This window comes from Tachysurus fulvidraco, chromosome 5 (assembly GCF_022655615.1).
Source record: "Tachysurus fulvidraco isolate hzauxx_2018 chromosome 5, HZAU_PFXX_2.0, whole genome shotgun sequence".
Taxonomy (NCBI): domain Eukaryota; kingdom Metazoa; phylum Chordata; class Actinopteri; order Siluriformes; family Bagridae; genus Tachysurus; species Tachysurus fulvidraco.
This window is the reverse complement of record NC_062522.1, coordinates 3,351,519-3,378,633: the sequence shown is the minus strand read 5'-3', so window position 1 is coordinate 3,378,633 and position 27,115 is coordinate 3,351,519. Positions and strand designations below refer to the sequence as shown.

The window sequence follows — 27,115 nt, the reverse complement described above, 5'->3', positions numbered from 1 at the left end:
TTCTTTGCAGGTCATGGGCTTTGGTCTGTATCTGATGGACGGAACCAACAGCAACATCTACAAACTGGACGCTAAGAAGAGAATCAACCTCACAAAAATCGACAAATTTTTTAAGGTATGGAGAGCAGAAGAAGTGACTAAATATTTTCTAAAGATTCTCAAAGACTTTTTTGTTGTAAACTAAAAAAAAATAATTGACAAAGTGGTTTAATGATTATTTATTAAAATAGTAAAACATTTGCTTAGAGTTTGATTATTAAAGAAAATAAAAATTTTCTGGTTCTATATCAATAATATAAATAGCAAAAACATTTATATTAAACGTATACAATCATATATTAAAAAACAATATATTGTTGTAAATATTGATATAAATATTGATTGTCTTTCTGATGTGAACCGCAGCAACTGCAGGTCGTGCCTCTGTTTGGAGACATGCAGATCGAGCTGTCGCGCTACATCAAGACCAGCGCTCATTTTGAAGAAAACAAATCCAGGTATGAGTTAAAAAGTCAGATGTGATCGATCTGCATTCACGTCATTAGACAATAAAAAAAAAAAAAATTATTAGACAGTAAAAAGCAGCAGCATTGCAGACAAGTTTGGAATAAATTTCACTGTTATGTTCTTATCTTTTAGATATTTTGCTCTTTTTACTGTTCCGTAGCTTTCGTTTGCGTGTCGGACCTGATTGGCTGTGATGTTTTATTAGTCCGTAACATGTCTGTTTAAAGTGACGCTATTTACTGCTTCTGTAAATGAAGATGAGTTGAATGTAAAAATGGTGAAAAGGTTTTATATTATTAAAATTTAGATTGAAGGTACATTTTCGATAAAGCATTGTGCTTAAACTGTTACTTTAAATTGATATCTGTGTGTGTGTGTGTGTGTGTGTCAGGTGGTCTTGCACATCTACAGGCAGCAGTCCTCAGTATAACATCTGTGAGCAGATGATTCAGATACGTGAGGATCACATGCGCTTCATCTCAGAACTGGCTCGCTACAGCAACAATGAGGTGTGTCTCTGGACCAGGCTACCTTTTATTGATTGATTGATTGATTGATTGATTAAATTTAGCTTATAGTTTTTACACCAGACTCACAGACGTGTTGCTGCTCCTCAGAGACCAAATGGAAGAAAAGTGAACTGTTAAGTCTCTGAATTGTGGCTGGTTGTTGTGATTTGAGGTTATTAAGTATTAGCGCTCATGTTACTCTTTTTTTTTTAAACTACTGTTTGGTAGCACAAGCATCCGTTTACAGGAAGACGTTCCCAAGGGAACATTTTACAAGTTTCTCCTTGGGATTAAAGCAGTGATGAGAGAATAGAGCTGATGTAAACACACAGACCTGCAGTACGTCTGCGAACATGCAGCTTATCTTCTTTATCTGTTTGTCAGGACAAATATATTTACACCGTATCAAACTTCCACAGCCGTCGATTTATCGGCTAACCGTTCGCTTGAGTTCGAACTGAACCGGACCCCTTCGTGCAGATGGTTTTGTTCTGTTCCTGCAGGGAAAGGGGAAAACTCTCCAGGCAGCGAAATTAAAAAACATGCCAAATTCGTCAGGAGTCCATATTTAAGAGCGATGTGTGAATATTCTGTATTTGGGTTTAATTTAAGTGTTTATGGAATTAGCATTAAGGTTACAATAGTGTGTGTGTGTGTGTGTGTGTAGGTGGTGACAGGATCAGGACGACAAGAGTCCCAGAAGACGGATTCTGAGTACAAGAAGTTGTGTGATCTGGCTTTACAGGGCCTTCAATTGCTCTCTCAGTGGAGTGCTCAAGTCATGGAAGTGGTAAGAGAGTGAGAGTGACTGTGTGTGAGGTGGGTGTGTGGGTGTGTGAGGTGGGTGGGTGTGTGTGTGTGAGGTGGGTGGGTAGGTGTGTGAGGTGGGTGGGTGTGTGTTAGGTGCGTGGGGGGGTGGGGGTTGAGGTGTGTGGGTGTGTGAGTGAGGTGTGTGGGTGTGTGAGTGGGGTGTGTGAGTGGGGTGTGTGAGTGGGGTGTGTGAGTGAGGTGGGTGAGTGGGGTGTGTGAGTGGGGTGTGTGAGTGGGGTGTGTGAGTGGGGTGGGTGAGTGAGGTGGGTGAGTGAGGTGGGTGAGTGAGGTGGGTGAGTGAGGTGGGTGAGTGAGGTGGGTGAGTGAGGTGGGTGAGTGAGGTGGGTGAGTGAGGTGTGTGGGTGTTTGAGTGAGGTGTGTGAGTGAGGTAGGTAGGTGAGTGTGTGAGGTGGGTGTGAGGACCTGTATTCAGCATGAAGTTTTCTGTAAGGAGATGTTTGTCATGTATGTAAGGAGTCTCCAGTGTCAGCACTGTGTGACATTCCCCAGTCATCTACAGCACAAAGGAGTTTGCAGTTTCTCTAAAACATGTTGCTTCTTTTTGTCAGTATTCCTGGAAGTTGGTGCATCCAACAGACAAATATTCTAATAAGGAATGTCCGGACAACGCGGAGGAGTACGAACGAGCCACTAGATACAACTACACCAGTGAAGAGAAGTTTGCTCTAGTGGAGGTTGGTGTCTGGTTCTGGGAACAGCATAAGTGTGTGTGTGAGTTTGGGTTTGAGTGACTGAGGGTTTGGTTGTGATTTGTGTTCAGGTCATTGCCATGATCAAGGGGCTGCAGGTGCTGATGGGTCGCATGGAGAGTGTGTTCAACCACGCCATCCGCCACACCATCTACTCTGCGCTGCAGGACTTCGCCCAGGTCACACTGCGTGACCCGCTGCGCCAGGCTATCAAGAAGAAGAAGAACGTCATCCAGAGGTGTGTGTGTGTGTGTGTGCGTGCATATAGAGACTGTATATTTCTACACTTAAACATGTTCTAGTAATCTACCTTAAAGGTATGTTTTGATTACACAAACAAATTTATGAGCATACCTTCACTAGCCAGTTTATTAGGAACACCTACTTCATCCTTCAAACTTGATCATACAGTCATCAGCTAATATTTTTAACACAACATGGTGCAGAAAACATAAAAACATCCAGCAGTTTGCTGATATGAGCCATCGAAGCCGTCAGGAAGGGCACGGTAACTCGTATCCGCTCTGTACGACCGCAACGAGCAGATCAGGTTCTCCTATCAGGCAAGAACCAGCATCTGAGGCTACAGTAATCATGGAACCTGGAAATATTGCGTATGTTAAGAGTCACATAACGTTCACCTGGTCCATCATCAATATCATCATCATGCTCTGACTTCCTCCGTAAATAAACATTAAAGCTTCTCGTTAAGGTTTCTGTTTTAATTTGTTGTTTCAGTGTCCTTCAGGCCATCCGTAAGACCATCTGTGATTGGGAGACCGGACGAGAGCCCCATAACGATCCGGCACTGCGAGGGGAAAAGGATCCCAAAGGAGGTTTTGATATCAAAGTGCCCCGCCGTGCTGTGGGACCTTCTAGCACTCAGGTGTGTTCTTCGATTCGTTCATGATCAGCAGCCAAACCAGTGACTCTGAGCTTTGTTTGTTCATCCGATTAATCCGTCCCTGTGCAGCTCTACATGGTCAGGACGATGCTGGAGTCTCTGGTAGCCGATAAGAGCGGCTCTAAGAAGACGCTGCGCAGTGGCCTCGAAGGACCGACCATCCTGGACATCGAGAAGTTCCACCGCGAATCCTTCTTTTACACTCACCTGCTTAATTTCAGCGGTAAGGATCCCGTCGGCTGTTAACTAGGACTCTAAACTGGACCTTTTGGTGCTGGATATGGTTGATGCAGAGGTATATGGAGGTTTCGTGTGTGTGTGTCCTGTTACAGACACCCTGCAGCAGTGCTGTGATCTTTCCCAGCTGTGGTTCCGTGAGTTCTTCCTGGAGCTCACGATGGGTCGTCGAATCCAGTTCCCCATCGAGATGTCCATGCCCTGGATCCTCACCGATCACATCCTGGACATGAAAGAGGCCTCTATGATGGAGTAAGTAACACCGCTGTGTCTAAAAACAACTCCAAAGTAAAGATAGTAACATGTTAGGTCTGGGCGATACAACTGAAAACCGTATCACGATATCAGTGCTTCATATCGGTCGATATCGATAATTAATTAATTAATTGATATTTTTTATGACCCATTTAAAATAAGGACCAGGAGAAAAAGCTATTAGATTTAAACCTTTTTATTTTAAACGTAACCTTCCTCTGATCAGAATCCCCTCAGTTATTAAGTCATAAATGTCAACAACCAGGAAACCTCCAATAATTATAATGTAAACATAAGTCTAAAGTCACAATGAACACTTAACTATTATCTCTTAACATTTAAGGTGCAAAATGTAAGAAATGCTTAATAAAGGGTAATAAAATAGTGCAAAGTGTAATACTGCGGCTCATTTTCTGCGTATCATCCGCCGGTTACTGAAGAGGAATCCAGCAGACCAGCACGACGATATGGTGCAACCAAAAATGATACTGTTACATGATTGTCTGTTAGCGTGTCACTCCCTACGTTGCTAGGTTACCACCAAGCGAATGCCTTTGTTAGTGCGACCAAACTTGCTTCGCGACTTCCGTTTTCTTCCGACGAAGAATAAAAAAATATCGAAAGTTTTATCGTACACATTTTTTATTGATCTCGATCAATTGATATCAATCTCTATCGCGATACATATCGTTATTGTTTTATCGCCCAGCCCTGTAACACGTTGTTCTGACTTTCATTTAAATTCATTTAAAATGTAATATAAATTTTAAAAATTATTCTATTTTTATTTATTTATTTTTTTAATTCATTTAAAGTAACTTTAATTGTTGAGTGAAATAGAATGTAATCTTTAATATATTTTAAGTAACGAGTTTATCGAGAAGCTCTTGACCTCGGCAGGTACGTGCTGTATCCTCTGGACCTGTACAATGACAGCGCACACTACGCTCTCACCAAGTTCAAGAAGCAGTTCCTGTACGATGAGATCGAGGCCGAGGTAACGTCGTGGTCTCAAACTTCCAGTTATTTTATCGTTTTTAGTCTCAAACAAAATTTAAAATTTCACTACGTGTGTTGAAAGCTTCAGGATCCGTTCAAGGATCGTTTTGATCGTGCGGATCGTGTTTTTCTTTTCGTGTGCTTTAGTTAATGAGTCACAGTATATGGATTACTGAGACAGATCTTCTTCTTGTCTTTAGGTGAATCTCTGCTTTGACCAGTTTGTCTACAAGCTCGCTGATCAGATATTTGCCTACTACAAGGTTTTGGCAGGAAGGTAAGAGGAAAAAGATCAGTAGGAACCGTATCCTGTATCTGTGTGTGTGTTTATTAGGTGACCTAAGTGGCAGAAATAGTGATAAACTGCTGCAAATCTAATAAAATATTTTAAGAAATAATAATTAAACCCTTTCTCACTCACACACACACACACACACACACACACACACTATATATATATATATATATATATATATATATATATATATATATATATATATATATATATATATATATATATATATATATATATTATTTAGGATAATAACTGTTAGTGTAACTAAGGGGTTGTTATGATGTGCTAATCAGTTGCTAGAGTACCACAGGTTGTTAGGGCATTCCGGGGGGTTGCTAGGTGGTTGCTACGGATATCCCTATTGGTTGCTAGGGAGTTAATAGACAGTTGTTATGGTATCTTTGACGTTTGCTCGGCTGAAGCCCAAAAGCTTCCGATGGTGTTGCTTGATGGTTGCTATGGTATTTGAGGTGGTTGCTATGGTGTCGCTTTGGTGTAAGCAGATAACATTTCATACAATGCAGTGTGATGCTAGAGCTGGGTGATATGATACGCTCATGATATTGTGATACGTCGTCACAATATATCTCTGGTATAATAATACAAACTTTTTATTTAAAAACAAATTACAAACTCTTTCTTTTCATTTATTCAAATCAGTTCGTTCTGTATACGTTGTATAAGAACACGTGTCTTCATGTGTTTCAGTAACCGTGTCTTTCTTTGTCTCTGCAGTTTGCTTCTGGATAAGAGACTTCGAGCGGAATGTAAAAACCAGGGTGCCAATATTTCCTGGCCTCCATCCAACCGTTACGAGACGCTGCTGAAGCAGAGACATGTCCAGGTGTGGATTTAGTGTGTGAGGGAGTGAAAGAGACAGAGAGGGGGAGAGAGTGTGAGTGAGTGAGTGTGAGGGAGAGAGTGTGAGTGAGTGAGTGAGTGAGTGAGTGTGAGGGAGAGAGAGTGTGTGTGCGTGTGTGTGTGTGTGCGCTCGCTCACAATGTTTATATTTAACAGAATTGTTTTGATTTCCCCACCAGCTCTTGGGTCGTTCCATTGATCTGAACCGTCTGATCACTCAGCGAGTCTCTGCTGCTCTCTACAAGTCTCTCGAGCTTGCGATCAACCGCTTTGAGAGTGAGGACCTCACCTCCATCGTGGTACGTTCTGTTAACCTGCTGGGAACAAATCTGACTCAACCAGGAGTTTAAAAAGAGCTGATGACTCTAATTTACATCTAAGTTACATTATTGTTTTGTCCAAATCACACTTCAGTGTATTTATTGACATGGCATATGTCTCTCTCTCTCTCCCTCTCTCTCTCTCCCACACACACACATACACTCTCTCTCTCTCTCTCTCTCTCTCTCTCTCTCTGTCGAGCTCTCTCTCTCTCTCTCTCTCTCTCTCTCTCTCACACACACACACACACACACACACACACACACTCTCTCTCTCTCTCTCACACATACACACACACACACACACACTCTCTCTCTCTCTCTCTCACATACACACACACACACTCTCTCTCTCTGTTGCGCTCTCTCTCTCACACACACACACACACACACTCTCTCTCTCTCTCTCTTAGGAGTTGGAGGGTTTGTTGGAAATCAGCCGAATGACCCACAAGCTGTTGAGTAAGTTTCTGACTCTGGACAGCATCGACACCATGTTCCGCGAAGCCAACCACAACGTCTCTGCTCCATACGGCAGGATCACGCTGCACGTCTTCTGGGAGCTCAACTACGACTTCCTGCCCAACTACTGCTACAACGGCTCCACCAACAGGTATCCCTTCTGTTCGGTGCAGAGGAAGTGAAATGAAGAAACAAACCCACTTTAATACAAGACATTTAACCTGCTTGCTTTCACACACTACAGGCTTAATTACTCAACATATTCCTTTCTGTTCCAGTGTAATTAAACAAAGGTAATGATTATAATAGTGACACGATTAAAAACAAACTAAATGGGAATGATGGACAGGTTGTGTGTAACGAATCATATGGAGTGAAGGTGATGGATGGATGATTAGATGGATGGACAGACGTTAGGGTGGGCGGACGGAGGATAGGATGGGTGTGTCAAACGAAGAGTTTGATCTGCACATAAAATGATGCATTTCTGTACGAAACATTCTGTTTATGGTGTGTGTGTGTGTGTGTGTGTGTTCAGGTTTGTTCGTACAGTGTTGCCCTTCTCTCAAGAGTTCCAGAGAGACAAACCACCCAATGCTCAGCCTCAATACCTTTACGGCTCAAAGGTTAGAATGTTTTCTAACTTTATGGATTAGTGATGATAGTATAATCCTCTCTGTCTCTCTCTCTCTCTTGCTCTCTTTCTCTTGTTCTCGGTCTGTCTCTCTCGCTCTCTCTCTCTTGCTCTCTCTGTCTGTCCCGCTCTCTCTTTCTCTTCCTCTCTCTCTGTCTCTTTCACCCTATCTCTCTCTCTCTGTCTCCCTCTCTCTCTCTCTGACTTTATTACAGTCTGATCTAACCCCTCAGTTCCTGTTCTCCTCACCCAGGCATTAAACTTGGCATACAGTAGTATATACGGCTTCTACCGGAACTTCGTTGGCCCTCCTCATGTCAAGGCCATGTGCAGGCTGCTGGGGTATCAGGGCATCGCTGTGGTGATGGAGGAGCTGCTGAAGGTGGTGAAGAGCCTGGTAAGGAGCATGTCCGGTGTTGTGGCTTTAGCTTGTGTACATCTTTAACGGTGATGTTTAATTCAGAGATCCAGGAACGCTGATGTTTTTACTCTTAATAAAATACCGAGTGTTTGTGGTTCCCCAGGAAACACAGGTTCAGGTGTGTTTTGGCTAACATCTTGTTTTCATTGCAGCTCCAGGGCACAATTCTGCAGTATGTGAGGACTCTGATGGAGGTGATGCCGAAGATCTGCCGCCTGCCACGTCACGAGTATGGCTCTCCAGGTCTGTGATTAAACATGACACTGATTTTTGTGAGGTTGTGTTGAACAGGAGCAGGGTGTGTGTGTGTGTGTGTGTGTGTGTGTGTGTGTGTGTGTGTGTGTGTGTGAGATGATAATGAGGTTATGTCCTGTGCTACAGGGATCCTGGAGTTCTTCCACCACCAGCTGAAGGACATAGTGGAGTACGCTGAGCTGAAGACTGTGTGCTTCCAGAACCTGAGGGAGGTCGGAAACGCTCTGCTCTTCTGTTTGCTCAGTGAACAGAGTCTGGTACGTTCAAAACACACACACACACTTCACACACACAGCAAGATAACCCACCAATTCACACACAGTTCTTTGTTAATTTCTTTTCTGGTTTTGTTTTAGTTGTACTTTACTATTTATTGATTTACTTCTCCACACACACACGTACATGCTATAATAACCTTGGCATGTATTAAAGACATCCTGTGTGTATTTTGTCCATCTTTGTGTGTTGTGGTCATGTGATACTTGACCACAGCTCCACCTTCCTGACCTTCATCACAAAGCCCCTTATCTCACATCTTTTTAAGGACCTTATACTGAGCAACACTGCACAGTTTATCACAGTGTGATTTTGTTAGTGTGTCGGTGTTTGAGTTGGCCACACACATGTGCTTTTGAATGTTTTTATTCATTAATCTTCTGTATGTGTTTCTCTGCAGTCTCAGGAGGAAGTGTGTGACCTGTTGCATGCTGCACCATTCCAGAACATTCTGCCCAGGGTTCACGTGAAAGGTAGTCTAACGGTTCATATGTATGTGGGTCACTGTGGTCTGGGGTCATGTGTGTGAAACCTGTCTAAGCCACACCCCTTTTCCTTTGTGCAGAGGGTGAGCGGTTGGATGCTAAGATGAAGCGTTTGGAGGCCAAATACACTGCGTTGCACCTGGTGCCTTTAATCGAGCGTCTGGGGACTCCACAGGTGGGAAGATGTTCACTACACACTAGTCCAGGCTGGAGGGGTGTGTGTGTCAGAGTGTATCAGAGAGAAGCTATGTATCTGTCCAGCCAGCAATCTATATATATATATATATCTGCCCATCCATCCATCCATCTGTCCCTTCATTCTTCAATATATCTATTTGTCTGTCTGTCTATCCATTTATCAGTCCATCTGTCTCTGGTATTTGTCTTTTTTTCCCATCTGTCCAACCTTCATTTAGAAACACTTATGTTAAAAAAAAATCTTATTTAATTATTATTAATTACAAAAATCATTAATTAAGCTCTTCATTAAACAATTGAGATTCGATCGATCTCACGGCTTCAGGTTTATTTTACGGTGCATCAAATTATAGGTGATGTTTTAAAGTGACGAGTTATTATATATTAAAATATATCATGAATTATTCAGTAATTTTATTTTTCAAACTTAATTGGTTAATTGGTCACATATGAAAGTGCACCAAAGAGATTTGTCCTCCGTGAGAAACAGGAAGTTGCTGGTTTCCTGCCTTCGTGAGAGATTTCATGTGAAGTCTTGACTTCTTAATAAACGTATTAGAATGAAGTAAACCTGGTTTTCAGTGGCGTAGGAGGAACAAAACTTTTACCTTGTTACGTTACTTTACTCGACTCTATTCTTTTTCTCTCGTTAGCAAATCGCTATCGCTCGTGAGGGTGACCTGCTGACCAAAGAGCGGCTGTGCTGTGGACTCTCCATCTTCGAGGTCATCCTGTCACGCATCCGTGGTTTCCTGGAAGACCCGATATGGCGTGGCCCGTTACCTAGCAACGGTGTGATGCACGTGGACGAGTGCGTGGAGTTCCACAGGCTGTGGAGTGCCATGCAGTTTGTGTACTGTATCCCGGTGGGAGCGCACGAGTTCACCGTGGAGTGAGTGTCGGATCTGTGGAGCGAGACAGTGTTGGTTTACAGAGCGTAATCTACATAACACTCACACACACGTTGTTGTTGTTCTCCAGGCAGTGTTTCGGCGACGGGCTGAACTGGGCCGGGTGCATGATCATCACCCTGCTGGGGCAACAGAGACGCTTCGACATCCTGGACTTCAGCTATCACCTGCTCAAGGTGCAGAAACACGACGGCAAGGACGAGATCATAAAGAGCGTGGTGAGTCTGAGACGAGATCGTAAAGAGCGTGGTGAGTCCGAGACGAGATATTAAAGAGCGAGGCGAGTCTGAGACGAGTTCACAAATCTGCAGTAACTGCTACAGAATGGCTTCTCTTCCTGTCTCATTATTTATATACTTATTCCACGGGTCATGGGATAATGTCACGTATCAGCACAGCCCTAGCTAGCAAACTTCTACCCCTTCATACTTTAAGCTAGACACGTCTCAGTGGTGTTGCAGGAAACGCAGCCACTGAACCACTGATCTTAACTGTTATATAAACCAGAGGCATGTGTGGTGATAAAGACCATTTCCCTTTTTTTTTTTATCAGTTTATATTTACATCTTAATGTTTTCACGAATGTCAACAAATTACCGAGAAACAAACAAAGCGTAAACTCCTTTTTTCTGGAGGTGTCGGAAAACAGTCCCAAAGTGCCGGAGACTCCTTCAAGTTTAAGGTGACAATGTAAATCACCATGTTCAAATCTCCGTTACTATAGTATCCATAGACATCAACACCATCTGACCAAACAGGTCACGGTGTTTCTTACTACGGTAACTCGGTTCTGTTCTCTTTATTTCCAAACATCTGGGTGGAAAAAAGGATTTCTGTTAAATTTATTCATGTTAAAAGCTTCATCCTGAGTAATTATGGATTTTTTTTTCTTCTCCAGCCTTTAAAGAAAATGGTGGACCGCATTCGCAAGTACCAGATTGTGAACGACGAGATCTTCACCATTCTGAACAAGTACCTGAAATCTGGGGACGGAGAGAACATTCCTGTGGAACACGTCCGATGCTTCCAGCCGCCGATCCACCAATCGCTGGCCAGCAACTGAGACCGACGGTGTACTTTAACCCCGATCCCAGTTTACGGCGTAGTGCAGTGAGGATGTTTAGTCGCTAAGCATTTACAAATGTAAGACCTTTCTTTAGCGTCACTAGGACCAGACACTATTTACACACTTCACTTAAACCGCTAATGTTCAGTAACAAAGCCAGTAATCCCTCTGAGTACGACGGGAATTCTGCTTCCGATCCGATCGCCGACTGGAGTTTAATCTCGTGTAACACTTTGGCTTTGTTAAGACAAACCCAAAGGTTCCACCAAAAGTGTCCTGGTTTTTAAACGGTGTTCACACACACTTGTTTGTGCCTTATTCAGATTTATTTTTAGTAACCTGCTAATCATTTATTTGTTTTATCATAAAGGTGGGTGAAAGGACAGAGGGATCGATCGAGAGATCGTTTAAGGGTTTCTACTCTTTTTTTTTGGGGTGGTTTTGTTTTCGTTCGTTTGAGCGAATGAGTGCATGAATCCTTTGTTTTGTTTCTTCTAGTATATTCTTTACAAAAGTATAAAAAATAACCAAGTGCCTAAAGACGTGCCTTCTTTTTTGTATTTGATTTGTAATCTGATTTTTAATTCAATAAATATAGCAATTTATCATTATTAACTATTAACATTATTATTCACCATCTTAAGAAGGTACAACAGAGGAGGAGAAGGAACAAAGGAGGAGGTTAAATAAAAAAAAAACAATCAATCAGTGCAGGCTATGTACGGATGTTTTTAAAGCCTTTCCCTTCTAGCGGATGTACAAAGTATTTACAACGCTACACGAAGCCTTACGGCGCCAAGAACCGACGTCCGTGTCATAGAGGTAAGGCAGATACAGTAGAGAGAAAACATACTTGTGTATAATCGTTTGGTCCGTGAGTCACGTCTATTTTTGATTGTCTTCGGATTTTAAGAGAGGGAAAACAAAAACTTTCACACAGTAGATAGTTAGACCGGCGTCTGAAACCTAAGATGTGGACGTGGTGCCATTTCTCCTGGAGACGTTGTCGAACGTCAAGCTCGTCTCTCGGTCCTCCAAATCCACGGCCTCTTCGTCCCGGAGAAGCTCGTACGCGGGGTGAGCGTGCGCCCCGACGCCGTTGGCCATAGTCCCGTTGCGCTCCTCCTTCCTGATGCTGACGGCCAGCATGGCCAGACTGACGTTGACGTCCTTGAACGCGTGCAGCAGGAAAATCCCCACGATGATGGTTAGGAAGCCGCTCAGCGTCCCAATGACGTCGTCGTAGCCCATGTGCTCCCACTCTTTGAAGAGGATGGCGGAGCAAGTGAGCACCGACGTGGTGAAGAAGACATAGTAGATGGGTGTGACCAGAGAGGTGTTAAAGATGTCCAGTGCTTTGTTCAGGTAGTTGATCTGCGTACTGACACACACCACCAGGCTTGCCAGCAGCAGCCACGCTAAAGGGTTACCGAACACCGGCTGGCCGGCGATCACCTCCTTGATGGCGATGCCCAGACCCTTCACGCACGACACGGACAGGGAGCCGATCACAGAGCAGATGGTGATGTACACCAGGATGTTGGATTGTCCGTGACGTGGGCCGACGATGCAGATGAAGATCAGAGCCACGATGATGACGAACGTCGCGAAGACGGCAAAGCCTGCAGAGAGAGAAAAGGCGAGAAACCTCGATGTTAAGAGCGTTATAAAAACAAACCAATTCTACATCTGTTCAGAAAATTACTCTCTCTTCATGCTGATCGATATAAAAAATAAGGAAAGAAACACTCAGGTGGAATACGGTTGGCTAAAGTGTGTTATTTACACTGCTGCTATTTGCCACTGATTGTGTTTTTTTTTTTTTTTAAATCCATGTATAGATAAACTTTGTTCCTCTTCACGGTAGTTAGAGACTATAAGAGTTGTTCCCACACCATTCACTCTCATGTTAAATCTTTACTGACACTGGAGACTCCTTCCATCATTACACAAGTCTCATCAGCTGCCTGTTGCTATCTGACGGTTACTATGGTAACGCATGCTTTCTGCTCATCAGTCAGAGTAATGAATCGGATCCTCGTCATGTGACGTGACGTACCCGGGTCCATCAGTTTCTCTGCCATGTCTTTGAGGCTGTCGATCTCCTCCTCCTGTGGCGCGTGGATCACCATGGTGGTGGAGCCGAGCACGCTGAGGAGACATCCCAGCTTCCCGTGCAGGTTCAACCGCTCCGACAGGAAGTAGGAGGAGAGCACGGCGCTGTAACCGGAACACATGACCTCGTAACTTCACGAGTAATGACATCACTGTATGTGTAGTGTGTGGGTGTGTGGATCTACCTCACGAGCACACTGAGAGCCCCGAGCGGAGTGACGAGTGTCGCAGGAGCAAACGCGTAAGCTGCGAAGTTTGCCGCTTCACCTGCACCCACTGCACACAACACACATCTCAGTTAACTGGAGTTACACAGGGACTTAACACCAAGACAAGATTTTTGAAGTTTGATTTTTCTAAACAAACGTCATGAGCTCGGGTTTGTGACATCACGAATAATACGTTTGAACTAAATCCCATCTGAGACAGAACATTACAGGATAGCTGGAAACTTTGTTGTTCAAGCTTTAAATGGCGAACAGAAATTTCTGTCGTCGTGGTAACGGCAAAACATTCCGACAGACTCTGATGCTGTTAAACGAGTCGTCGGTAAGACCCGTTAATTAGGTTATGTACCTTCGGAGATGACGCCAGAGTTCTACATGTGGGCGTTTCCTAATTTACATATTCGTGTATATTTATAACCCTGGTGTTTAAAGGAAAAGATTGTGGTAGAATTTTAATCATTTCCTTAGAGCGATGATTAAACATAAGACGATGCAAATACACCAGAAGTGAACACAGAGAAATAAATAATAAATCTGCACAAGTTAATAATTTAAAAAACTTAATCCAGTAACTTACTTGATAAAAGCCCCGCCCACCAAAGCCATTCTTTTAGATAGGCATGACCGCCTTGACCTAGAGAGAGAGAGGTGTGTTAATAGAGTGAGTGTGGAGGTGGTACGAGGCTGTGCATCACTCAGTTTTATTACAGCACAAACCGTCACCCTGAACGTTTCAACACAACACGACCTGCTGCCAGTAATTTCATAAGAAACTTCAGTACAGATTTTCTTTGTACAGTTATTTTCAAATATTTGACCTGATAGTTTTATTAATCAAAGGGGGTTTTTTTTGCATGTAATGTTAAAATATATTAATAAGTGTGATGAAGTGCAGCTCCTAGTCACATTCATTTTGTCTGAGAGACCGTGATCACTGATGAGTGAGATGATCAGAAAGACTTCTGAGATCTGGATTTCTGAAGAACAAATAAACAGCTGAGAAACATTGCAGCACTGAGAAGAGAGTTTTCCATAAAACACACAAGTTGTTTGTCGGGCATGACAAAGCTGCATGTAATTCAGGCTGGTTGTCCACGTGCCTCGTGAGCACATGACAAACTTGTTCAGTTTTCTCTCTTCGGTCTCTCCAGTTATTTCATCCAAGTGAAGAAACCGTGAGGTGCAGCAACGCGGTGAAGCCCAAGCGCTAAGGGTTAGGTAAAGTAGATTACAACACAGACAAATGAGCCACGCCTTCATGACCAACACACCAAACAACGAGTCTCTCTCTCTCACACACACACACAGAACCAGTTTTACCTCCCTGACAACACGATTTGCAAGACAATCAAGAACTTCCAGCATGTTCAAAAATGTGCTCACCTGATTTACGAGTGTGTTCAAGGTTTAAAGGACATTACGGCACCCAGGCTCTTTCCCCATAAAATAATCCAGGATTACACAACATTAGAAATCTGAGGCCAGAAAAACAGCAAGACCAGAATTCCTGAATTCACAGACACCAGAATTAACACCACAACCAAGAACTCAGAACTGAAGGACTACAAGAGACTAGAGACCAAGACTTCACAAACACAGTCTGACACCAGAAGACCTGTATTTCTTGCCATATGCTGTGTTCAGTGCGATAGTTCAAACATCTAAATACAACAAAAATAAAAATGTAGAATTCCTGAATCTTATTCAATATGAACAACTTTACCCTTCTAAACTCCCAGGATTCGTCTCCACGTCCAACTTCGGCTACTCAATTTACATTGTTTACTTAATAAGGGGCTTTAACATGAATCATAACAATTTAGAAGCTGTTTGTTGGTCGAGACAGTCATGTGAAAGGGGAACTGTTACCTGCTCTCATGGAGCCTTTCCGTGCGAGTCTCAATAGTCCTTTCTTCTTCAGGATAAAACTTCCTCCGATAAACACACTGGAGCTGATGGCCAAAGCCAGGCCGATGTAGAAATCATATCTGCCTCGCTCCTGTGCCATGTTGAAGACGTGATCCTCTGTCACATTGAGCAGCGAACACAGGAACTGTCCACCTCCGGAGCAGCCGAGTCCAGATACAACACCTGAACACACAAACAAACATTTAATTCTGACTGAACTGAAACATTTCTATTCACATCTAATCTGTTACAGAAATGTTACTGACAGGTTTTTACGATCTCCTGCTACTTAGAAAAACTACAACCATTGTACAAAATTACTATCAATGTTCTACAGTCTTTAAAATAGTGAAATCTCACCATCTCCATAGCAAACTTTACAAACATCGCATGGATCCACTAGAGCTGTTTCATTCATGTCACATGTGCGTGTGTGTGCGCGCGTCTGTGTTCTCAGCTCACAACAGAAATCTGAGCAGATTCAGGAAGCGCCGTCTGTTCTGTAAGCTGCTGGATTACTACACCGTGCAGCTCAGTAAAAGGGAGCGTTCGAGTCAGCTCCACATTCCCACACTACTAGTATGCTAGCAGAACTAGCTGCTGAGGGCGCTTGTATGCTAGCAGAACTAGCTGCTGAGGGCGCTTATATGCTAACAGAACTAGCTGCTGAGGGCGCTTATATGCTAACAGAACTAGCTGCTGAGGGCGCTTGTATGCTAACAGAACTAGCTGCTGAGGGCGCTAGTATGCTAGCAGAAATAGCTGCTGAGGGCGCTTGTATGCTAACGGAACTAGCTGCTGAGGGCGCTTGTATGCTAACGAAACTAGCTGCTGAGGGCGCTAGTATGCTAACAGAACTAGTTACTGAGGGTGCTATTATGCTAACAAGTGGTTGCTGAGGGCTCTAGTATGCTAACGGAACTAGCTGCTGAGGGCGCTTGTATGCTAACGGAACTAGCTGCTGAGGGCGCTTGTATGCTAACGAAACTAGCTGCTGAGGGCGCTTGTATGCTAACGGAACTAGCTGCTGAGGGCGCTTGTATGCTAACGGAACTAGCTGCTGAGGGCGCTTGTATGCTAACGGAACTAGCTGCTGAGGGCGCTTGTATGCTAACGGAACTAGCTGCTGAGGGCGCTTGTATGCTAACGGAACTAGCTGCTGAGGGCTCTAGTATGCTAACGGAACTAGCTGCTGAGGGCGCTTGTATGCTAACGGAACTAGCTGCTGAGGGCGCTTGTATGCTAACGAAACTAGCTGCTGAGGGCGCTTGTATGCTAACGGAACTAGCTGCTGAGGGCGCTTGTATGCTAACGGAACTAGCTGCTGAGGGCGCTTGTATGCTAACGGAACTAGCTGCTGAGGGCGCTTGTATGCTAACAGAAGTAGCTGCTGAGGGCGCTTGTATGCTAACGGAACTAGCTGCTGAGGGCGCTTGTATGCTAACAGAAGTAGCTGCTGAGGGCGACGCTAACTGGGCAAACAGCGTTTGTACAACCATAATGTAAAGCAGTGGAAAACTAAATCCGTACCTGTTTGTTCCGCTGCTCAACACAAACACCGCCCGGACAACAGAAGCTTCATTTTCCGGAATTTGTTTGTACTTTCTCCGTCGCAGCTAAAGAACCTTTCCCCATGCATCCAACGGTGAAAGGGCATCGGAATGCGCATGCGCACACAAGAGCAGCTCTGATTGGTCGACGGCATACATGTTGACTGCGTTATTAGCTGATGCCATAGATATCTATACACTTATGAGCTGATGCTAGGTGGTGAGATGTGTTCATGTTTGTCGCCATATTGGAAAGGTCCATGTTAGACCTCACCAAGAGAGGCGACTGTTATTAATATATTTAGTCTACTTATTTATTTAAAGCTTTTATCAACAACGGATATTATCACAAAGCAGCATTTACCGGTTTTATATATATATACTTTCTATTTCTTTTCCCATATATACCATATATACCATATATATATGGGGAAAGAAATAGAAAGTTGAAACTGACCTCACTTTATTTCATACTATGTATTTTAATTATCTGAATTCTACTTCATTTGATGAAATTAACATCGTTAATTTGGATAAACTCCTCATAAACAAACATAAAACCAGACAGTTTTAAGGCAGTGTTTGTCACACTGTTTATTAAAAAAAAATTATTAGTGGTTAGCACGTTCGCCTCACACCTCCAGGGTTGGGGGTTCGATTCCCACCTCTGCCTTCTGTGTGTGGAGTTTGCATGTTCTCCCCGTGCCTCGGGGGTTTCCTCCGGGTACTCCGGTTTCCTCCCTCGGTCCAAAGACATGCATGATAGGTTGATTGGCATCTCTGGAAAATTGTCCGGAGTGTGTGTGTGTGTGTGTGTGCCCTGTGATGGGTTGGTGATGACACCTGAGATTAGGCACAGGCTCCCTGTGACCTGAGAAGTTCGGATAAGCGGTAGAAAATGAATCAATGAACGAATAACAGTAAATACGATCAACATTTACATAAAACACCTTTATTCACAAGATAAAATTAAATAATAAATGAAACAGAAATGTGGTGTTAAAAAAATAAAGACAAGATGTTTTTCTTTTATTTAATTTATTTATTTATTTATTTGCATTATAAAATTCGGTTGTTCAAGTATAAAATCATTATCACTTTGATGTCAGACTGTTTTCATCACAATATTAACAATAAAATCTTATTAATTCCTTTAACTATGATGACTACATTTATTTTATGTAACTTTCATGTATTAGGTTTTCATATTGAATTAAAAAAGTCACACAATGAGGAATGTAGCGTATTTGGTTTGATAGAAGAACCTAGATTTTTGCCATTATGTTTTTTAAGAAAAGACAATTATTATTTCAATCAATTAACAATTGTTTACAATTGTAACAAGTGTTTAAAACCACCTTCATTAATACAAGTCATTAGTGACATCATACCTCATATAATTTAATCAAACCTTCTTGTGATCTGATTTGTGATGTCAGCTACATGGTCAGGCATGTAGAGCTAAGTGCAAAAGTTTACACACCCTCTGGGGAAAAATGTACACCAAACAACACATACACCAAAGACTTTAAAATGGGAAAGCAGTGATTACATTGGCTTTAAATCTTCTCCTGTTCATCTTATATACAGTGAATGTTGGAAGGGTATTGAGGCTGAAACAAGGATAAGAGGAGTAACATAAGGATAATGAGACTGACATTAAGGCTCTGGGATTGACATAGAGATAAAAGTTGTATGTTAACCTGAGGATTATTTTAAACCTTTAGATAGGTTAAAGTATTTATTCAGCTGATTTATTCACTGAGTTTAAATCACACCCTAAATAGTGGATCAGGTTGATTAATCACAAGACACAATTCCTTAGAGGGAAGTGAGAGTGTGCTTGTGTAATAGACCATCCCCAGCAGGGAGCGCTATGTTATAACACTGTAATGAGCACTGATCCAGTCAAAGAGCTCCAGAGTTCAGCGAGATGATTAAATATAAACTACTTGTCTTTGGTCTTGACTGGAGTCCATGTGAGCACGGCTTCCTGAGATACACGTAACAACGTCACTCCCACTGATACGGTAGCGAAACCACACAAAATCCCAAGACAGTCCAGAGCACCGAGCGCTTCCCACTCTTTAAACAAGATAGCAGTGGCAAGGATGACCGAGGATGTGAAGGTGACGTAATACACAGCCTCGAAGACATTGGCGCTGAAGCTCTCCAAGGCTCTGTTGATGAATGTGAACTGGGTGATGATGCTGACCAGGAGAATTCCCAGCAAACTCAGGAACAGGAACAGAGCGCCATTATCTGGAGACGTGTCTCCGCCGAACACATCCTTCGCAGCCAGGCCGAGACCTTTACAGCTCGGCACAGTGAAGGTTCCCAACAGGGAACAGATTCCCACATACACCATGATGTTGGACGTTCCGTATGCTGGAGAAAGCCAGCCAATCAGCAACACCAACAGCAGCAGCACCAGTGTAACGTAGGTCACAAACACTGAAATCCAAACACATGATAATGTCACAGAGCTGAAAACACGGACGCCATATTGGCTAAGACAGACTCCTCAACATGACACTGTCAACTGGGACAGGGCAACTTTACATGAACTGAACTTAAGCTTTCCTTCTTTAATCTAAACTCACTGTGGAGGTATAAGAAGGAGGTTGGAATAAGAGCCGAAACACCAAAACTACAAGCACTTTTAATTTTTACTGGAAAAGATGAAATTCTGATAATATAAGTGTTTTCATTTTAACAAGGATTACAGCTGCAGGTGAAAGTTCACAGTTTATTCCTGTTTGTTTGTAAATGTCGTAATAGTTTTATTAGTAATTCTTTTTTTATTATAATATGTTCTCAAATGATTTCCTCATAAGTTTGTAAGTGTGCATTAAACATACAAATCCTTTTTTGGGGCCACTGTAAGGGACATAAAGGGTCACAGGGTGGACATAAAAGTTCAAGGGGTAGACATAAAAGGTCACAGGGTGGACATAAAGGTTCATGGGGTGGACATAAAAGGTCACAGGGTGGACATAAAGGGTCACAGGGTGGACATAAAGGGTCATGGGGTGGGCATAAAAGGTCACAGGGTGGACATAATGGTTCACGGGATGGACATAAAGGTTCACGGAGTGAACATAAAGGGTCGTAGGGTGGATATAAAGGTCCTAATTGTTGTAAGTTGTAAAGATTTTGTTGTGTTGTGTAGTGTAGTGTTGTGTAGGGTTGTGTTGTGTAGTGTAATGTTGTGTAGTGTAGTGTGTAGTGTAGTGTCGTGTTGTGTAGTGTCGTGTTGTGTTGTGTTGTGTAGTGTAATGTTGTGTTGTGTAGTGTCGTGTTGTGTAGTGTCGTGTAGTGTAGTGTTGTGTTGTGTAGTGTAGTTTCGTGTAGTGTAATGTTGTGTAGTGTAGTGTTGTGTAGTGTAATGTTGTGTAGTGTTGTGTAGTGTAGTGTTGTGTTGTGTAGTGTTGTGTAGTGTAGTGTTGTGTAGTGTAATGTGTTGTGTAGTGTTGTGTAGTGTCGTGTTGTGTAGTGTCGTGTAGTGTAATGTTGTGTAGTGTGGTGTCGTTTCGTGTAGTGTAATGTTGTGTAGTGTAGTGTTGTGTTGTGTAGTGTAATGTTGTGTAGTGTAGTGTTGTGTTGTGTAATGTTGTGTTGTGTAGTGTAGTGTAGTGTTGTGTTGTGTAGTGTAATGTTGTGTTGTGTAGTGTTGTGTAATGTGTTGTGTAGTGTTGTGTAGTGTTGTGTAGTGTTGTGTAGTGTAGTTACCCGGGTTGAGGAGTCTCTGTTGAAACTCAGCTCTGGACAGCACACTGTGAGACATTGGGGAGTGAATGGTGAGCACCACAGAGCCACAGCAGCACAACACACAGCCCAGTTTACCCAGCAGCCCCAGCTGTTCCTGCAGGATCCATGAAGCCAGAACAGCTCTGAGGAGCCAAATCACCATCATCATCATCATCATCATCATCACCATCATCATCAGAGTGTAATTATCACACATCACACATCACAGCCTTATTTATTACACAGTCACACGCTGGTTGCTATAGTAACCTCTGCATACTGTAGGCCAACAATAATTTCTGTTCGACCAATTTATGTTTAAAATGTAAATGAACGCAGCAGATCTGTATTTAATATTCAGGTTTAAGTTAATGTTCTGAGTAAATTTCACACATATTCACACACATACTACATGGAGAAATGTCATCAGAATTTATTCATACATTATATCTATCATTGGTATGTTTCAAAATGTATAAAACAATTGGAATTTAGTCACATTCATTAAAAATGCCATTTATAAATAAATCCAATAAATCCAGTTTTATATTGTAAAGTTATTAAGATAAAAACCAACATGATTTTAGTGAAGTTCTCACTCGCATTTCATTCCAGGTTAGATGGAAGCTGTACTGAACCATCAGTGACCATAACAGAGCTGATGGTTTAATAACAGAGCTGATGGTTTAGTAACAGAGCTGATGGTTTAATAACAGAGCTGATGGTTTAGTAACAGAGCTGATGGTTTAATAACAGAGCTGATGGTTTAGTAACAGAGCTGATGGTTTAATAACAAAGCTGATGGTTTAATAACAGAGCTGATGGTTTAATAACAGAGCTGATGGTTTAATAACAGAGATGGATCTCACCCAAACAGAACCCCAAGCGCTCCCAGGGGAGTCACCAACACCGCCGGTGCTGTGTTGTGTGCCAGGAAATTCCCAACCTGACCCACTATCACTAAGAAATAAACACACATCATGTTTTAAATGTCATTTTAATCTTAAAAGATTTCTTAAAAAATATGTAAATGATGAAATGTGCAACGTTTTGATTCAGTGTATAGTCATTCCCATACGTTTTTATTTTCACGTTTTTTTTATGGTTTGAATAAACAGGCTTTATGTGGACATAGGGTTGCCAAGTATTTGGCAATTGTGTATACTTTAAAGTGCAGCTTTATAAAGTTAATGTGCATCAACACCTTCTGACCAATCAGGGAATTACTACAGAGAATTAAAGGTGCAGTATGTAAAATTAATCAAATGTAAGATCGGTGGTGTTTAAATGACCTACGAGAAGCTCATCAAAACAAAAACAATAACTCTGGATCAGAATCCGTTTTACAAACAGTTTTATTATGCACTTTCTGCACTTTAGCTTGTTTGGTCCTTAGTTGTTTTTTTTTATTATTATTTTTTTTTACATCCACTAAATTGCACCTTTAATTCCAAGCATCCAGCCAATCAATAAGGAGGATTGTAATACACATCTGAATGCTTGCTTGTGACTGTGCATCTGTCAAGTGTTAATAAAATCAGGACAGTATAATGAATGACCAGAGTTTATAGAGTTTATAGAGCAGGACAGTTAGGAGTAATGATCTTACTTGCCAGTGTTCCAGTCCACCACACACAGTCAGACAGGTAAGTCCTACCTGAACAATAATGACAATGTTAATCCTAATAAAGTGTTTTAATGTGAAATAAATCATCAGTATAATAAATAACACTTTCCAGCTTTGTGAGAACGCAGGATGCCTTTTTTCTGCAGCACAAACGTGGAGCCATTAATAAAACTGGACACCACTGCGATCCCAACACCAACAACAAGTGATAAAGAAGAGTTTTCCTCCATAAACACGCTGATGAAACCTTTTAATGACGTGTTTTTAATGATTAAAATGAACCTCAAGTGCAGCAGGAAAACACTTCCGTGTTGTCATCCGGAAACTCGATTCTGATTGGTGCGAGTTAAAGACTGTGGGCGGGGCTAGGGCCTTTTAACTAGGTGTGACGGGGTGGTGTATACAAATAGGCGGGGATTATGCAGCAATGTGGGCGTGGCCTGAAGCGCTCTACACTCAGAATAAAAGTCACGGATCTAAAATGACAAATTCAGAGTAAAAATAAATAAATAATACATAAATGTAAATATATATAAAAAAGAACGAATTGACCAATGTACACATATGGCCATAATGTAAAATAATAAATACATTTGTTAGTTTTAATTTTGTTTTCACTTTTTTGTATTTCTGACTCTTGTGCGGTGTAATAATTTTAAAAAACAGCTTTTATCTTCCCTAAAAAACTGCACTGATATTTGATGAGGAGGAATATTTATAATGTATTGTATGTTGTATATTGTATTGTATATTGTAATGTATTGTTTGTTGTATATACTTATAATGTATTTATTTATTTACCTTCTAAAGTAAAAAAAAACAATGTTCATATATATATATATATATATATATGTGTGTGTGTGTGTGTGTGTGATTTAATATATATAATTTATTACCGTGTTCGAGTGTCATTTCCACTCTCTGGTATTATGTTATATAATATCATATTTAATTAAAGTTTTGTTATTTATGGTCATATTTATTTATGCAGTGAAGGCTTTAAATCCTTAAGCCCCGCCTATCTTGGGGCGCAAAGATTGAAACGCAGTTGACGTAGGCGCAAACATGTCTCTGGATGCTGATTGGCTGCGAGCGCTGTCAGTCATTACATAAGATGGCGGACGTTAAAATGCAGCAGAGCTCCTAAAGAGGGGACCGAAGCAGTAAGACAGCGATAAGACCCCCGCTGAGGTAGAGCGCTGTGTTTATACTGTGTTTAAATGTCGGAATGTTACAGTAACGGTGTTAATGTTAGGAGGAGTGTGAAGGTGAAGAGAAGCGCGCTGTCAGGCCTCACAAATGTCCTCCTGTGCAGAACCGTTAGCCGGTTATCTACCTGTTAGCTACCAGCGTTAGCCGGTTAGCATGTTACCTATCAGCTTTAGCATATTAGCTATCAGCGTCAATGATCTCTATGTATCAGCGTTAGCATATTAGCTATTAGCATTAGCATGTTAGCTAGCAGCGTTAGCCGATTAGCATGTTAGCTAGCAGCGTTAGCATGACGCTAACTCCACATCAACAACAACACTCTGGAGCTTTATTCAGTTAAACTAATCAATATTTACATTAAATATCTCGTGCTTTAACTGTTAAAACGGATCTTTAAACGATTCACCTGCTGTAAATAAAGTGTCAGAACATGTAAAGGTTTTACACCTGAGGATAAAAACATGCTGTTATAAATATTAAACCGTTTTTATTCTTATGGACACAGACACAAAGTTCACCTGGGATTCTGGTTGTCTCTTTCCCCCCGTTGTCCTGTTCGTTGTCCTGTCAAATCTGCTCGTTTATTTTAATTTAAGATAAAATCCAGGATTTTCTGTGAATTTCCCAAAAAATAACACTTTCACCTCTCCTCTGAATCCCAGTGTGGAATATATTCAGTTTATTCATCACTTACAGGGAAAGTAGAGATCCATCATGATGTTCACTGTTACTGATCCACATCCTGAAAAGTCCGGAGTTCCATCTGGATCTCAGATTTACAGCATTTTATAAATCAGCACTCAGGTGGACTTACAGGAATCTTCACATTCTACACTTTTTTCCCTTTAAAAAGTCATTATTATTATTATTATTATTATTATTATTATTATTATTATTAATGTAAGCTTCCCTTTTGTTCATTCGTTTATTTATTTTTTGTTTTATTAATTTTCAATAAAGCAAGACACAGAAATCTGGATTGTTAAAAAAAGAAGTGTTTTTTAGACAATTTTGAATCACATGGTGGAAGAAGAATGAATTAAAAACGTGAACTGGAGCTGAACTGAAGGTGTGAAGTGTGTGAAATTTTGGGAGTTTGTTTTATTAATTATTTTTTATTTGTTTGTTTTCTTTCTTTCTAAGGGAAGGCTGCGTTTGCAGCCTGGAGAAAAGAGGACAGGATGCCTTCCATGTCTTTTTTCCTCGATGCTCAGCTGCGGTTTCATGATAAATGGCTGAAGATTGATTTGCAGGTAAATTATAAATTCTCATCACACTTTATTATTTTTTATTTTTATTATTATTATTATTATTATTATTATTATTATTATTATTATTATTATATGAACCAGAAGCATGAACCCTGACAACTGTGAGCCATTTAAACTTTTCTTGCTGATTTTAATCTATGCTGTAAAAAGACTGTGCAAAAGTTTGTGCACCCTGGTTATAACACTCGTGTTGTGTTACAAGTCCCAGAGATGCTGATTCTGCTTTAGACAGAGATTTAAAAGTTTATTTAAGATTTTTATTTACAGCTTTCTCACTAAAACATTCTCTCAGGCAATAAACGGTTATTTTTAAATGTTTATAATAGGGTTATTATAATAATAGGGTTAATATAATAATAATTTAATGATCTAATATTGATGTCATGTTTCTTTTATTTTTACATTTGTTTCTTTTTTTTATTGTATTTATTATTTGTATTTTTTATGTACATTATTTTTTAAGACTTTAAACAAAATATAATTTATCATGATTTAAAAAAATTAAATTAAATATTTTTAAAACAGTCATATCGTGAGAGAACGTGTAGCATTTAGAAACGTCATTAAAATTCTGCCACGCGTTTAGATCACGTCAGCGATGCGTTAAATCACGTTTGTCACGGTAACAGACGACGGTTGTATAATCCGAGACTCGGATTCCGAAATCCCGCTCCCGGATCCTGGAATTATGACGAGACTTTATAACGCAATTTATTCTTAGATTTTTGTGTATAAATAAACGTGACGTAACGTTTGAGATTTCCAGCTCTACGGCGTCCTCGAGCCCGAATCCCTGCACTCACCCAGGACTCGTTCAGTTCGTTCAGTGTTTATTATTATTATGAGCTTATAATCCAGAGAACACTTAACATTTTATCGTTTATTAGAAATTTGGCACACTTTTGAATTCCTTTCAGTTAGAAACGTCTTCATTCGCCTCGAATCAGCGGCAGGAAAACAGCAACTGTCTGATCGGCGTGAGAGTGTTTACATTCAGGGGGCTTATTAAAATGTGTAAAACAGAAGTGTGAATATATTCTGAGTGCAAATTATAAACCTCTTAAATTTTTTTTTAATAAAGAGGAGATAAATGTGTTATTACGCTTTATTTATTTGTGTGTTTGTGATATAAAGTAGGTGATGATGATGGGATCAGGTGACGTTTTCCCACACGTTGTGTCGTTTTCCTTCTATCCTTTCCTCCCTCTTCTGCAGTCGGGAGTTAAAGCGGCTCTCGTGTTACCGCACGCTGTTGTGCAACCTAAACAGCTGTATAACACAAACAGCTTAGGGTTTGTCTTCACCACGGCTGACTTTTACAGAGGGATTAGAGTCAGGTTTCTCACGTGTCTGGTTTGTGCTTCACTGAACAATAAACGAAACCATGAGCGACGCTAAACGTGTATAGAAACGTAAACGAGATCCTGGAGATTCTGACTGTTATGATGATCGATCTGATCCCTTTAACGCTCAGAATACTGAACTTTTATTTTTTCCTTAGTTCCTTCTCTCTCTCTCCCTCTCCTTCTGATTATTTTTTTACTTCCTTCCCTCCCTCCTTAATTCTTTTTCCCTCTCTCTCTCATTCTTTTTCCCTCCCTTCCTCCCTTCCTTCTGACTGGGGAAAAAGCACACACATTATTTAACCTGTTTCGAGACAATAAATCCGTTGTATGACGAGTCCGAGTCGTGTCCCAAATTCCGTTTTCTTTTGAGTTTGGACTTTTTTTAGGGCTGGTCAGCTGGAGAAGTGACTCAGATGATGTTTTCAGTTTATTTTCTCTCAACCACGAGGTGACTCAAATTATTCAGCTTGTGACGCGCTCTGCCCTCTTCCTCATACACGACCTCTGAAATGCCTACGATCGATCAGCTACGTGTGATCGGATGAAATGTAATAAACAAGTAGTAAGACGTGTTGTCATGTCGTATTGTGTAAATTGCATAAATTGTTTGTTTTGTCCACCAGCGTGCGTTCTCCTCTGAAGGACTGAGTGAGATGTGGAACGAGATGGTTAAAGATGAGGAGATCGTCTTCAACAGAGACGAGTCCGCCTATCCAGGTACCTCTGTGTGTGTGTGTGTGTGTGTGTGTGTGTGTGTGTGAATATGTATTGTGTATCATAAGCGTTCCTCCAGTCAGTGGTTACACTTTCATAGCAGACTGCAAACATGAAGAATTCGTGTGAGTGTGTGAGTGTGTGTGTGTGTGTGTGACTGTATGCACACAGTGTAAACTTATCAGTACCGAACCTTCTCCTCACCTCCTCGTCCTCAGAGGACTCTGCAGATTGTCCTGGGACTCAGAAGAAGGATGAATCCAACGACAAAGAGAAGAAG

The 27,115-nt window shown here is 41.3% G+C and overlaps 4 protein-coding genes across 12 annotated transcripts in view; 2 read left to right on the top strand and 2 right to left on the bottom strand.

Moving 5' to 3' along the window:
- The window catches only part of cyfip1 (cytoplasmic FMR1 interacting protein 1), a 28,223-nt gene extending 16,497 nt beyond the window's left edge, over positions 1-11,726 (top strand). The window contains exons 9-31 of the mRNA XM_027157420.2: positions 11-115; positions 406-497; positions 899-1,016; positions 1,684-1,806; positions 2,396-2,521; positions 2,608-2,774; positions 3,275-3,422; positions 3,510-3,663; positions 3,773-3,929; positions 4,833-4,929; positions 5,132-5,208; positions 5,962-6,070; positions 6,267-6,386; positions 6,821-7,020; positions 7,408-7,495; positions 7,757-7,900; positions 8,077-8,167; positions 8,306-8,436; positions 8,856-8,928; positions 9,021-9,115; positions 9,792-10,030; positions 10,120-10,267; positions 10,948-11,726. Of these exons, the coding sequence (XP_027013221.1) occupies positions 11-115; positions 406-497; positions 899-1,016; positions 1,684-1,806; positions 2,396-2,521; positions 2,608-2,774; positions 3,275-3,422; positions 3,510-3,663; positions 3,773-3,929; positions 4,833-4,929; positions 5,132-5,208; positions 5,962-6,070; positions 6,267-6,386; positions 6,821-7,020; positions 7,408-7,495; positions 7,757-7,900; positions 8,077-8,167; positions 8,306-8,436; positions 8,856-8,928; positions 9,021-9,115; positions 9,792-10,030; positions 10,120-10,267; positions 10,948-11,112 (2,967 nt within the window). The 3' untranslated portion in view covers positions 11,113-11,726. The remainder of the gene's footprint in view (positions 1-10; positions 116-405; positions 498-898; positions 1,017-1,683; positions 1,807-2,395; positions 2,522-2,607; positions 2,775-3,274; positions 3,423-3,509; positions 3,664-3,772; positions 3,930-4,832; positions 4,930-5,131; positions 5,209-5,961; positions 6,071-6,266; positions 6,387-6,820; positions 7,021-7,407; positions 7,496-7,756; positions 7,901-8,076; positions 8,168-8,305; positions 8,437-8,855; positions 8,929-9,020; positions 9,116-9,791; positions 10,031-10,119; positions 10,268-10,947) is intronic.
- nipa2 (NIPA magnesium transporter 2) lies at positions 11,664-17,052 on the bottom strand. 3 transcript variants are annotated; one of them, XM_027157422.2, is made up of 6 exons: positions 16,896-17,052; positions 15,327-15,548; positions 14,035-14,091; positions 13,416-13,506; positions 13,175-13,335; positions 11,664-12,737 (listed from the first exon to the last, which is right to left on the bottom strand). In XM_027157422.2, the coding sequence occupies exons 2-6, from the start codon at positions 15,463-15,465 to the stop codon at positions 12,082-12,084; spliced, it is 1,104 nt and encodes a 367-aa protein (XP_027013223.1). In that variant the 5' UTR covers positions 15,466-15,548; positions 16,896-17,052; the 3' UTR covers positions 11,664-12,081. The 3 variants fall into 3 exon arrangements, with proteins under 3 accessions (XP_027013223.1, XP_027013222.1, XP_047669327.1); XM_027157421.2 differs by lacking the exon at positions 16,896-17,052 and adding an exon at positions 15,726-15,886; XM_047813371.1 differs by lacking the exons at positions 14,035-14,091; positions 16,896-17,052 and adding an exon at positions 15,726-15,886.
- Positions 17,053-17,936: 884 nt separating this feature from the next.
- On the bottom strand, positions 17,937-22,649 carry nipa1 (NIPA magnesium transporter 1). 3 transcript variants are annotated; one of them, XM_047814408.1, is made up of 5 exons: positions 22,405-22,649; positions 22,275-22,325; positions 21,535-21,625; positions 20,648-20,808; positions 17,937-19,369 (listed from the first exon to the last, which is right to left on the bottom strand). In XM_047814408.1, exons 1-5 carry the CDS (start codon positions 22,520-22,522, stop codon positions 18,864-18,866), a joined length of 927 nt encoding a protein of 308 aa, XP_047670364.1. In that variant the 5' UTR covers positions 22,523-22,649; the 3' UTR covers positions 17,937-18,863. The 3 variants fall into 3 exon arrangements, with proteins under 3 accessions (XP_047670364.1, XP_027013177.1, XP_047670365.1); XM_027157376.2 differs by having other exon boundaries at positions 22,275-22,322; positions 22,402-22,646; XM_047814409.1 differs by having other exon boundaries at positions 22,275-22,318; positions 22,402-22,496.
- A 696-nt stretch (positions 22,650-23,345) lies between these two features.
- herc2 (HECT and RLD domain containing E3 ubiquitin protein ligase 2) overlaps positions 23,346-27,115 on the top strand; it is a 59,027-nt gene continuing 55,257 nt past the window's right edge. For all 5 annotated transcript variants that reach the window (XM_027157509.2, XM_027157512.2, XM_027157511.2 and 2 more), the window contains exons 1-4: positions 23,346-23,483; positions 24,648-24,757; positions 26,745-26,838; positions 27,054-27,115. The exon at positions 27,054-27,115 is cut by the window's right edge and continues 73 nt beyond it. In XM_027157509.2, coding sequence (XP_027013310.2) covers positions 24,686-24,757; positions 26,745-26,838; positions 27,054-27,115 — 228 coding nt within the window. In that variant the 5' untranslated portion in view covers positions 23,346-23,483; positions 24,648-24,685. The remainder of the gene's footprint in view (positions 23,484-24,647; positions 24,758-26,744; positions 26,839-27,053) is intronic.